This window comes from Hyperolius riggenbachi, chromosome 5 (assembly GCF_040937935.1).
Source record: "Hyperolius riggenbachi isolate aHypRig1 chromosome 5, aHypRig1.pri, whole genome shotgun sequence".
Classification (NCBI taxonomy): Eukaryota; Metazoa; Chordata; class Amphibia; order Anura; family Hyperoliidae; genus Hyperolius; species Hyperolius riggenbachi.
This window is the reverse complement of record NC_090650.1, coordinates 186805673-186817831: the sequence shown is the minus strand read 5'-3', so window position 1 is coordinate 186817831 and position 12159 is coordinate 186805673. Positions and strand designations below refer to the sequence as shown.

The 12159-nt window shown below is 42.4% G+C and overlaps 1 protein-coding gene across 1 annotated transcript in view; it reads right to left on the bottom strand.

The window, feature by feature from the left end:
* The window catches only part of NR4A3 (nuclear receptor subfamily 4 group A member 3), a 231670-nt gene that overhangs the window by 85554 nt on the left and 133957 nt on the right, over positions 1 to 12159 (bottom strand). Inside the window, exon 4 of the mRNA XM_068236490.1 lies at positions 5678 to 5850. Within this exon, the coding sequence (XP_068092591.1) occupies positions 5678 to 5850 (173 nt within the window). The remainder of the gene's footprint in view (positions 1 to 5677; positions 5851 to 12159) is intronic.

Genomic DNA, 12159 nt, shown 5'->3' with positions numbered 1-12159 from the left:
GCCGGGCCATTGCACTACATGCAACAGACAACCGACTTCCATGTTCTGTTGCAGTGGCAACACTGATGATTAGCAGCACCAGGAACTGCAGGGGAGAGTGGCGGCATGTAGGCTTGATGCTGTCTCTGGGCGGCACTGTAAGTGCAGCGAGCCATAGTGAGAGCACGGGCAGCCGGGAGTTGTGAGCAGCTGCAGTGTATGTGTGTGTTTATGTGTCTGTGTGTTTTTTAACTTACTGCGTGTGTCCGTGTGTGGGGGGAGGTGTGTGTGATATTTAACTTACTGCAAGAGTGTGTGTGTGTTGGGAGAGGTAGGGGAAGGTATATGGGAAGGAATGTGGGGAGGAGGGGTGTGTGTGTTTGTGTATGTAGTGAATGTTAAAATAATAAAAAACGGATATGTATATAAGGAGAGGAAAGGCTCGGGGACCTATAAAGCCTTCCCATTCCTCTCAATGTCCCTGCGTTCCAGCACTGTCACCCCTGTTTCAATCTGCCAACATGGGAGGCTTTGGGAGTCCGGGTGCTCCTGAAGATGGCCAGCTCCATACTGTACAAGTGTGCAGGAGAGCGTGCTCATGCATGTGCAGTACGGAGCCACCCGTCTTCAGGAGTGGTCCCGAAGCCTTCCGTGGCCTCTAACAGGGGTGACAGCAATGCAACGAAGGGACCGTGAGAGGAACGGGAAGGCTCTGTAGGTCCAGTGCTTTACCTCTCCATAGGTCATGGGTGTAACAATCACCCCTGCGACCCCTGCCATCGTAGGGGGGCCCAGAGGCTTTGGGGGCTCTTACTCCTCCCTCTTCCCAACCACAAGTGTAGCCAATTAGCAAAAAAACCCTCCCTGTTTGCACACAAAAACCGTGTGCAGGAGCGTGTGTAATTTTTTCCTGCTTCCAGAGTCTGCTTCACAGCAAAGCACTCTCTGCTACCATTCACCGGCTTCCAATCATGTGACCTACATGGGTTTCGGTGACCAAGAAGGCCCCATGCTATCATTTTTGCAGGGGGGCCCTGCCATAGGTATCTGTTTTTTTATATGAAATTTACTTCAGGATTGCTTTAAGTGAACAGTATTGTGGCCAGTTACTTACCTGGAGCTTCTTTCAGCCCCGAATTCCTCCTGCTTCCTCACCATCATTTCACGCTGCTCTGTTCCTCTGCTGCCCCCTTCCAAAAGCTGGGCTCAGCACGATAGAGGAGGCGCGCAGCACGGGCCCGCCCATGCAGCATTTGGAGGGGGACACTCGGGGACAGAGCAGTGCAGAATGACAGCGAGGGACCAGGAGGACTTCAGGGGGCAGAAAGAAGCTCCAAGTAAGTAACTGTCCATAATAATATTCACATAATATTTCCTTTAATGTGTGTGTGTGTGTGTGTGTGTGTGTGTGTGTGTGTGTGTGTGTGTGCGCACGCGTGTGAGTGTGGGGGGCATAAAAAATTGCTATGGGGCCCAGTCATTTCTAGCTACGCCCCTGTGATTCAGTACCATCCATTAATTTGATCTGTGCCAAAAAAATTGTGAGGACTTGAGCACCTGTGGACTGGAGTTCAACATCCCTGTTTTAGATTCTTTAGGCTACCAAAAAAAAAAAACCCAGCAGTGTGCACATCCCTGCAGAGACCTTAAATGAATAAAGGCTTGGGGGAGTGACTGGATCAAGAAAATGTCAATATTAACCCCTTGCACTCACAAACTATATGCAATCATACAACCAGGTAGAAAGAAAAATATAAAACTGCTAAGATGTTGGGATGGATGGACATAAGTTATCAAAGCACTGCAGTTTTTTTGCATTAAAGCTGGTTCACTGAAGGTTTCTTCCTTGAAACTAGTCCCTATACCAGCCAATACCACTCGGCAAGCAAGCAGACATTTCAGCATCATACTAGGAGCAAACTTGTAGTTCTTAACTCTACTTAAAGGGCACATACACTTAATGCATCTACCAATTTAACTAGGGAGCAACTAACTGGCACTCCTATCATTTATTACAAACTAGCAAATGTATGCCCCGTGGGCATTGCACTAGTTGTATGATAGGTGTAAGAATGAGCAGTATATTCAGTTGTCTCTGTATGGGGTTAACTTATCCTACAGCAAAACTTCTGAAAGTGACCGTGCCCCCAACGGGAAAGTTTCCAGCTCATCCCTATAACACAAATAGTGGTTGATTCACTAACCCAGGGGCAAACCCAGGATTTTTTAGGGGGGGGGGGTTCCTGAAAGGTCTCCCTAAGCCACGACAATATAGTATAATAATATGGTAATAGCTAATGAAGGGGAAAGTGAACCATTCACCCAGCACGGGCACAGGGCTGTGCTCTCATACCTGAATCTGTTCCCCAGAGCTGCACATGCTCTGTACACATGCTGCTGCCACATCCAAAGTCAACTGTAGCAGGGAAAGAAATGGGGCAGGGCTGTGAGCAGGGGTGTGAGCTGCAGGATACCTGCAGATATTCTGGTGTCTCAATTTGTGCCTGTCCGCAGACACTGCACTGGCCGTGGTCTAAAGGGGATTCTGGGCAGCTGTAACCCCCCCTGCGTTTGCCTATGTAACCTATAGTAAAACTGCTGTGCACAGACAGTGCTCGTTATTTTTTACGCCACTAGAGTAGTGTGCCTTGCGTAATTAGTGCAATCCTTGGTACAATACAACACAATCGTTACTCCAGTGGTGCTGGTAGAGGTAAAAATGCTGCCCACTGTCTGAGCATGGCAGTTTTACCACAGGACAGTGAATCAACTACTAGGAGTGTTATAGGGATGATCTGGAAAGTGCTGTGGTGGGGGAGCGATTTGTGGTAGAAGTGGTTCATTTATCTATGTCACCACTGCACTGCACACTGCTCTACTTTGTCCCGACACTTCCACCGTCACAATTGAAATTAGTGGAAAGCCTCTGAATGGTCCAGAGGATTCCCAATCCATCTTGGATCCTACCTCTATCATGAATGGTCTTTCTGAACATATTCAACAAGAGCTTGTCAGATTTGTTCTCATTAGAACAAAAAAGAAGGTTCCAGCCTGTGGTGTTGGTGTTGGTGTTCAGGAGGGCAAGGGAAGCCCTTGGACTATCCAGAGCCTTCCCTCTAAGTTGGTGAGTATGTAACTTTTTTGTTTTCCATGTCACAGGTTGGATTTATCTTACATCTGTTAGGTCAATTTCTTCTTTCCCTGCAATGTTTCCCATGTGGCTGCAGAACATCAGTAACCATTTATTCAGCAGTATTAAAATACAACCTATAGGTGAGGAGTGTGATGCTACTGCAATAAAGGGGAATAAAACCTTGTAAAAAGATATGCTAAATGCTTAAATAAAGGAGGTGCTAATGTGGAGTAATAATCAGAAGACACGGTGGCCCATATCTGATTAACTTTTCTCCTGAGTTTTCTCCATGGAGATATTTCCAAACCTTATCAATAAAATACCTTTAAAGCTCCCACCAACCACAAATTCCACATTTTTTTACCTACTTTTTAGTACTGTTTCAATTGCTAAACAGTTATTGTTTTTTTAGAAAAGATGAAAGTTTATCTCCTGGGAGAAAACTCAGGAAAAAAAGTTAATTGGATAAGGGCTGGTGTGTCTGAAATAAAATAAATGTTTCCTAAATTGTTAAATTAATTGATTGAAAATGGCTGTTACTTTTCAGACAACTTTTGTCTATATACTGTATAAAAAAATTGAGTGTGTGTGTATGTGTCGCCATCACTTGAAAACGCATTTACCGATTTAAATGAAACTTTGTGTACAGATCCCTTACTACCTGGGAAGATATTTCTGGGCGTCTCACGCTCCCCCTCCCCCTGCACACCTGGGCATAACCACGAACAGTCAATCAGATTTCATCCATTGATGTTAATGGGAATATTTTCACAGTAATAAAGCCAAAGTCCTCAAACTTAGAACAGTTGGTCACTTGGTGACTGAAGCAAAAAATTCAGGGAAAGTGGGTGGAGCATAAAACAGCCAATCAAATTTCAGCCATTCATTTGGGAAATTGTAAACTGCAGCCATACTTAGATTGTGCATCACAGGGTTCTCAAACATGGCACAGTTGGCCAGTGGGTGACTGGGATTAATATTCAAGAAAGTTGGTGGAGCCTACAACAGCAAATCAAAATTCACATATTGATTATCAAGGGGAATATTTAAATTGCTGCCGTTCTTACACTGTTAATGTCAGAGGTCTGATTGATAAATTGCTTTCATTCTCAAATTACTGATGCCAAGGACACTGAAGCTCACAAACTTGGTCATTGAGTGAATGTGTGTCAAGGTAAAACAAAAGTGTGTGTGTGTGTGTGTGGGGGGGGGGGGGGGGGGGGGACAACAATCACATTTTTAAGTGGGAAAATGTAAACTGCAGCCATTCGTATACTGCTAATGGCAGGGTACTCAAACTTGACACAGTTGGTCTCTGGGTGACTGGGATTACTACTCAGGAAAGTGGGTAGAGTCTACAACAGCCAATCAAAATTCACCTATTGATTTTTTAGGAAAATATTTAAATTGCTGCCATTCTTACTAACTGTTAATGGCCGAGGACTCAAACCTGCTACAGTCGGTCATTGGGTGACTTGGGTTCAAATTTAGAAAAACAGGAGGAGCCACAAAAAGCCAATCAGATTTGTTTGCTTGATTTAAATGTGAACATTTAAACTGTTCCCAAACTCACATTATTGATGCCAAGGACCCCAAAGCTCAAAAACTTGGTCATTGAGAGATTGCGTGTCAATGTTGTAAAAATTGTCTGGACCCAACAACAACCAAATACATACCCGAGCAATGCCGGGTCATCAGCTAGTAAACTGTAATATAATTCTCATTTGCTTTATATATTACATTTTAAAGCTCTCATCATGTCTACCGATTGGCCAGAATGTTTTGCTAATTGGCACATTTTTTGATTGGCCAATAGTTTTGGACAACGAGGAGGCAGTATTTTTGTATTTTTTTTGGAATGGAGATTCTGACTTGTAGTCCTGTGTTGTAAAAGCACTGTGGACTTTTATTCTTTTTATTGATATATTAAAAACCCCTCCAAAGTTCCACTGAAAAGAAGGCATGTGATGTGATTCAAGATTTTCATGAAACGTTATTTTTTTCATCTTGTATTGCTAATGCTAATGCCATTTTTCCTATCTGATGCTACTTTGCTGAAAGAATGGGGAACGTAATGTGCTTCTGGAGCCTTTGAAGCTCTGGAAAATTGTGACACTGTCAGCTAGTAAAATGAGAGCAATAAGAATACTTGTTATCCTCTCTTCCTTCTACTTCCTTAGTACGTGGGAGAGTGTGTGTACGGGTGCAGGAGGTTGCAAATATTTGTGTTGTGGCAGAAAGAACTGTAACTTTTTTAGAGACAGTGGCCCATATGCAATTCACTTTTTCACCTGAGTTTTCTCCTAGGAGATCATTTTTCATCTTCGATTTAAAATAACTTTCCAGAACTTTTCAATTAAAAATGTACCAAAAAGAAGGTGAAAAAGTGATATCAAAATTATTTTGAGCATTTTCTTGCTTTCTGGTGGCTTAAAAGGCATTTTATTAACTAGTTTAAAAATATTACCTAGGAGAAAACTCAGGAGAAAAAGGGAATTGCATATGGCCCAGTATTTTTTAATCACACATGCATTTGGAAAGCTAAAATGCATAAAATGAACTTACAGCAGAATAGTCAAGATCTTTTGGTGTAGAGTCTGTTACTGCTTGAACCAAAGACTCCAAGAGATTGACTGACGGGGATGGTAGATTCTTCTGAGATGATTCTTGGTGTGATGGGCTCTTTGGTTTAGATGGAAGTCTTCCTCTTCTCCCTTTCAGACTATCTGTTCTTACCACTAGATCAATTAATAAAATAATTAATGTTGAGATATATCAGTATATTCCAGTGCAGACAAATCTTCAACTATTGAAATGTATGGCCCTTATGCAACTCTTCTCTTGAGTTTTCTCCTAGGAGATAATTTTTCATGTTCCCTAAAAAATAAAATTTCAACACCATGCAAGTGAAAAAGGGGTACAAAAGTAAAATAAAACTTATTTTGAGTGTTTTGTTTCTTCCTGCGGGCTTTAAAGGTATTTTATTGACAATGTATGAAAATATTTCTTGGGAGAGAATGTTAATTGACTATCAACTGGAATATGTGTGGGTCCAGGTTTTTTCTTCTTTTTTTCCTGGTTGAACTTGATGGATTGACGCCCATGTCGGTTCCCTACCCTCATAAGTGTTTCTCTAAGTTACACATGAGTTTTATGACTTCTAATTATTTATCAGTGTTTTGCCCATTTTACTATATTTACAGTGCTGACCATAATTATTCATACCCCTGGCAAATTTTGACTCAAAGTTTCTTTTATTCAACCAGCAACTATTTTTTTTGCTGGGAAATGACATAGGTGTCTACCAAAAGATAATAAGATGATATACAAGAGATATTATTGTGGAAAAAAAAAAACATTTCTCAGCTTTTATTTACATTTGAGCAAAAAGTGTCCAGTCCAAAGTTATTCATACCCTTCTTGATAATCAATAGAAAAGCCTTTATTGGCTATTACAGCAATCAAACGCTCCCCATAATTGCAGACGGTTTTTTGCATGTCTCCACAGGTATTTTTGCCATGAGCTCAAATCTTTCAGTTTGGAGGGTCTTCTTGCCATCACCTTGATCTTTAGCTTCCACCACAGATTATCAATTAGATTCAAGTCAGGACTCTGGATGGGCCACTCCAAAACATTAATGTTGTTGTCTGCTAACCATGTCTTCACCACTTTTGATGTGTGTCTTGGGTCATTGTCATGCTGAAATGTCCACTGGTGCCTAAAGCCAAGTTTATCTGCAGACTGTCTGATGTTGTCGTTGAGAATCCTTATGTATTGCTCTTTTTTTACGGTGCCTTTTACTGTAATTCAGTTCCCTGGTTGATTGGCTGAAAAACAGCTCCAAAACATTAGGCTTCCACCACCATGTTTGACAGAGGCAGGGCCGGATTTACCTTAAGGCACACTAGGCACGTGCCTATAGGCGCCTGATTGTGCAAGGGCGGGTTTTAAATAGTCCCCTTCTTAGTTAAGAACCTAAAAATGTGTTCCTCTACGACAGCGCCGCTCGCCCCGCCCACTTACGTCACGATCCGGCGGCTGCAACTACAGTGACAGCCAGGCTGAGGGCGGCGAGTCACTCACTTACAGTCTGTCCCTTCCCTTTCTTCCCGCCCCCTGCCGTATTAATGCCTGCACGCAGCGCTGCAACTTGCTAGTGAGCAGCAGCTGCGTGCATAGGCACTCATCATGGGGAGCGGGCAGCGTGCTTGTCAGCCTCTCCTGCCGCTATCTGCTCGGCTGGGACTGGGGGAAACTGTGGGTGGCCAGGGCTGAGCAGGCTTCCCTTACTTCCTGTGAAATCAGCCTGCCTGTGCTAAGAGAGTGACAACTCGAACGGAGGTAGGCAAAAATCTCCACTCTGCCCCCCTCTCCTGTTCACAACAGCAGCCAGCCCACATGTGTAATTCGAGTGACACTGATTGAGACAGGCAGGGAGGGGGGCAGACGATGCAGCCCTGTCAGATAGCCCTGTCCTGTATAGGCTGCAGCTCCACCCCCTGTGTGTATGCTGTTGGGACTTGAGGGCCACGCTGAATCTGATCTTTCCCCTATGATCTGTGACAGGAGGGGGAAGGGGTCAGGCTGGGGGCTGCAGATGCATAGCTTTCTCCTCGGATTGATTCCTGCTGCTTGGCTCCAGCCTGACAAAGAGTGTCACCTGGCTGCATCATTTGAATGGTACTTTTCCTCCTGTTAGCTAGATGATTGAATGGGGGAGTGAAGGTTTTGTTTTATGTGTGTGCATGAGGGGAGTATGTTTTCAGTGAGTGTGATCTGTGTGTGTGAGAGTGGTCTGTGTGTGTGAGAGTGATCTATGAAGTGATCTGTGTGTGTTAGTGAGCATGTGATCTTTGTGCGTGTGTGATCTCTAGGTTAGTGAGCGTGTGATCTTTGTGTGTTTGTGTGTGTGTGATCTGTGTGTGTGTGTTTGTGTGTGTGTGATCTCTGTGCGCTTGTGTGTGTGATCTCATGTGTTAGTGAGTGTGTGTGATCTGTTTGTGTGTGTGTAGTGTACGTAATCAAAGGGCACCTAAAAATGTGGGTGCCCTGGCAAGCTGATAGTAAAATATAGGTAAATTTACCAATATTTTACTATTAAAGTGTAAAGAAGGATTGTAAAATATTGGTATTAAATACCGATATTTTACTATAGCTCCACCTACCCCTACTTTCACACAAAACCCTCCCCTCTGACGCCCAACCATCCCACACTGCACAGACACCTTACTGACACCTAATACTTACCACCCATTCTGCACAAACACCCTACCTGATGCCTAACTGCCCCCCCCCCACACCCACACACACAAACACCCTACCTGACACCTAACAACCACGCCCACGCCACCAATCGCCACAGAAAAAGAAAATAACGTAATTTTTAGGGCGCCACCATAGGCCCATTGAAATAGTGTCATTGAAGAGTTAATAGATCCCCCATTAAATATTGGGTACTGGACTGCTAGGCCCAAATTTCCACTCTGCCACCATTTCAATGTCTTGCATAGTTTTACTTTGTAACAAAAGGGGGTGTGGCTTAAGGTGTGGCCTCTGCTGTGGGGGAGGAGTTTAGGGCACCAGATTCTCTGTGCCTATAGGCTCCACAGCTCTAAATCCGGCCCTGGACAGAGGAGATGGTGTTCTTTGGGTTGAAGGCGTCTCCTTTTTTTTACGCCAAATGAAGGAAACATCATTGTGACCAAACAATTCAATTTTGTTTCATCTGACCATAACACAGGAGACCAGAAGTTTTCTACTTTGTACAGATGAGCATTTGCAAAGGCCAAGCAAGCATTTGTGTGCCTTAACTGGAGAAGTGGCGTCCTCCTTGGTCTGCATCCATGGAACTCAGCAGTGTGCAGAGTCAGTTGGATTATCTGCCTTGAGACATTGCCACCAGCAGAGTGGCCAGGATGGACTTGGTGGTTTTTCACCTCTCTCACTATCCTGGCCAGCACAGGTGTCACTTTTGGCTTCCGGCCAGGTAATCTTGTATTTTTTTTATAATACTTTGCACTGTAGCCACTGAAACTTAAAAACATTTAGAAATGGCCTTGTAGCCTTTTCCTGACTTGTGTGCAGCCACGATGCGCAGCTGCAGATTCTCACTGAGCTCCTTTGTCTTAGCCATGACTGTCCACAAACCGACTGCAGAGAGCTGCTGTTTTTCACCTGTTGAGTTGATTAAAACAGCTGTTCCCAATTAATCATGGTAATTATGATGCTTTAGAACAGGTTGGACTATTTGGAATGGTATAGAACTTTGGATTTTCCCATAGACTGTGACAGTTTATGAAGGGTATGAGTAATTTTGGACTGGACACTTTTTGCTCAAATGTAAATAAAAGCTGAGATTTTTTCCCCCCACAATAATGCCTCTTGTACATCGTCTTATTATCTTTTAGGAGACACCTATGTCATTTCCCGTCAAAAATTACTTGCTGGTTGAATAAAAATAACTTTAAGTCAAAATTTGCCAGGGGTATGAATAATTATGGGCAGCACTGTATGTTATATGAGAGCTTACCTACACACACTGGTCATTAGACTGCCAACTATTCTTTTTTATAAAGCTACACACCAGTACCACCTATGTTTGAATTGTGTTTATTAAATGTCTTTACCAAACCTATATAACAAATATCCCTATTTTTGCTCGCTACAATCCCAGACTGATGTTTGTATGTAGGCCTCAGACAGGGTTCATACATGGTGATTAACTATCACCATTTATTTATAGAGTGCACACTGTGAGGACATTGCCTGATTCATCCTATTTGGGGATTTTTATATTATGTGTGTTTTATAGTAAGATTAGAATAAATGTTACAATTTAACTGCAAACGCCCATGTTGTAATCTTGCATAACATGCTTGGATTATATCCCAGTAATTTTTCTTGATAAGTACAGCTTAGTGAGTTATTCAAGCTTGGCCAGTGTACCTCCTGGTTCAAATCTACATAACAAAGTCAACATTACTCAGTAGGGAGGGATTGTCATAGTTGTTATTGAGATGGCAATACATTTGAGATGATTGAGAATTATACTAATTATTATGAAAATCTTAAATGCAAAAAGACTAATCAAATCTTGCAGTGGAAGCATGTATTTGGTTGAACCATTTTCAAGATGCATAGATTTGCAGTAAAATTTGCATACTTCTGCATCAACCTAGCATTATTTGCATACTTCAAGTTGAGAAGAAAGTTAGCACTGAGCAAAAACTTTGTACAAAACGCATTTAGACATCTGTAGAATATGAGGAAAGAAAAATACATATAGACATGTGCAATAGGCGGAAGCAGTTTTGTACTAAAACGCCTTTAGTCTTCTGTGGCGTATGAAGGCAGAAAAGTATAAAAAAGCCTTCAGACAATAGACATCTGGGCAGGGTAAGGGTTAAATTCTGTTAGCCTTCATACTACTCTGAAATGGAAATTAGCCATTGAAAATTGGATATGTGTCTATGCACTCTTAAAGGATACCCGAAGTGACATGTGACATGATGAGATAGACATGGGTATGTACAGTACCTAGCACACAAATTACTATGTTGTGTTCCTTTTTTTCTTTCTCTTCCTGAAAGAGTTAAATATCAGGTATGTAAGTGGCTGACTCAGTCCTGACTTAGACAGGAAGTGACTACAGTGTGAACCTCACTGATAAGAAATTGACCTTTTTATCTCTTTCTTGCTCTTAGAAGCCATTTTCTGCTAGGAAAGTGTTTTATAGTTGGAATTTCTTATCAGTGAGGTTCACACTGTAGTCACTTCCTGTCTGAGTCAGGACTGAGTCAGCCACTTACATACTTGATATTTAACTCTTTCAGGCAGAGAAAGAAAAAAAAGGAACACAGCATAGTTATTTGTGTGCTAGGCACTGTACATACACGTCTATCTCATCATGTCACATGTCACTTTGGGTATCCCTTAAGCCTTGTACACAGTTTAAATTTATAACTGCCCAATCAGTTATCTGGCTGCACAGCTTGTGACAGTCAGATGGTGGTTCAGTCAAAATTCATATAATCCGGTGGTGGTGGTGGAGGTGGCAATCTTAGGATCCTATGAAAGGCTCACAAATCTTCCATTTCGAGGTACCAAAACCAGGTTCCACATCACTAATGAAAGTAATGGTAACTGCATGGAAGCAGGCTAATAAACAGTTTGCAAGTCCTGGGGCTTGGTCTCCTTATACTCCACTCTGGGGTAATCCAAATATGCATAACTTTACAACAATTCCTGCTCCAATCATTTGGGCCAGGAAGGAGATTAAAAATCTAAGTCACAATATTCTTAATAATAAACCTAAAATGTTTAATGAACTAAAAATATAATTCAATTTGCCTAACAAAATGCTATTTAGATATTTACAACTACCACATGCATTTCCTACCAGTTCTGGGCATGCTGGGTTTTATTTATTTCTTCTTTACTTTCCCTTTAGACATAACTAATACAGCCTGATTGGCTGAAGCCTCTTTCCCTCCCATTTTCCCTCACACAACTCGGTTTATTTCTGATTGGCCATTATTTCTCACATTTCTCATGCTGAGACAATGCACTTTCTATTGCAGAGCTGGGTGGGAGTGTCTGAAGACTGGGAAGAGGGCAGGCAATGATACACAGACAGAGTAAGGAAGGAAATGATATCAGGATTGTCTTCAAGATAGACACAGTCCAAATGGAAAATCCTAAGAAGTATTTTCTCTTTTTTTACTATAGAAAAATCGCTAAAATAAAAATGTGGACAGTGTAATACATATGTTATGTAACTATAGCAAGTATTTATCTACTTATAAATGTGTTTTTTTCTGAGATAGTATGGCTGACAGCTGTTCTTTAAGCTGCTCTGCTAAAGCAGCGCGAGCTTAATGACACCAACGCCCGATAAATACAGTGCCGCATGGTACGCGCGGTAGTACAGCGTATCGTGCTCCCTTTAACTACCTAACGACCGCGTCACGCCAATGGGCGTGAATGCGGCGGCAGCCCCAGGAGGGCCGAATTGGCGTCAGGTCCTGAAGCGCTGTTTTGCCGGCGC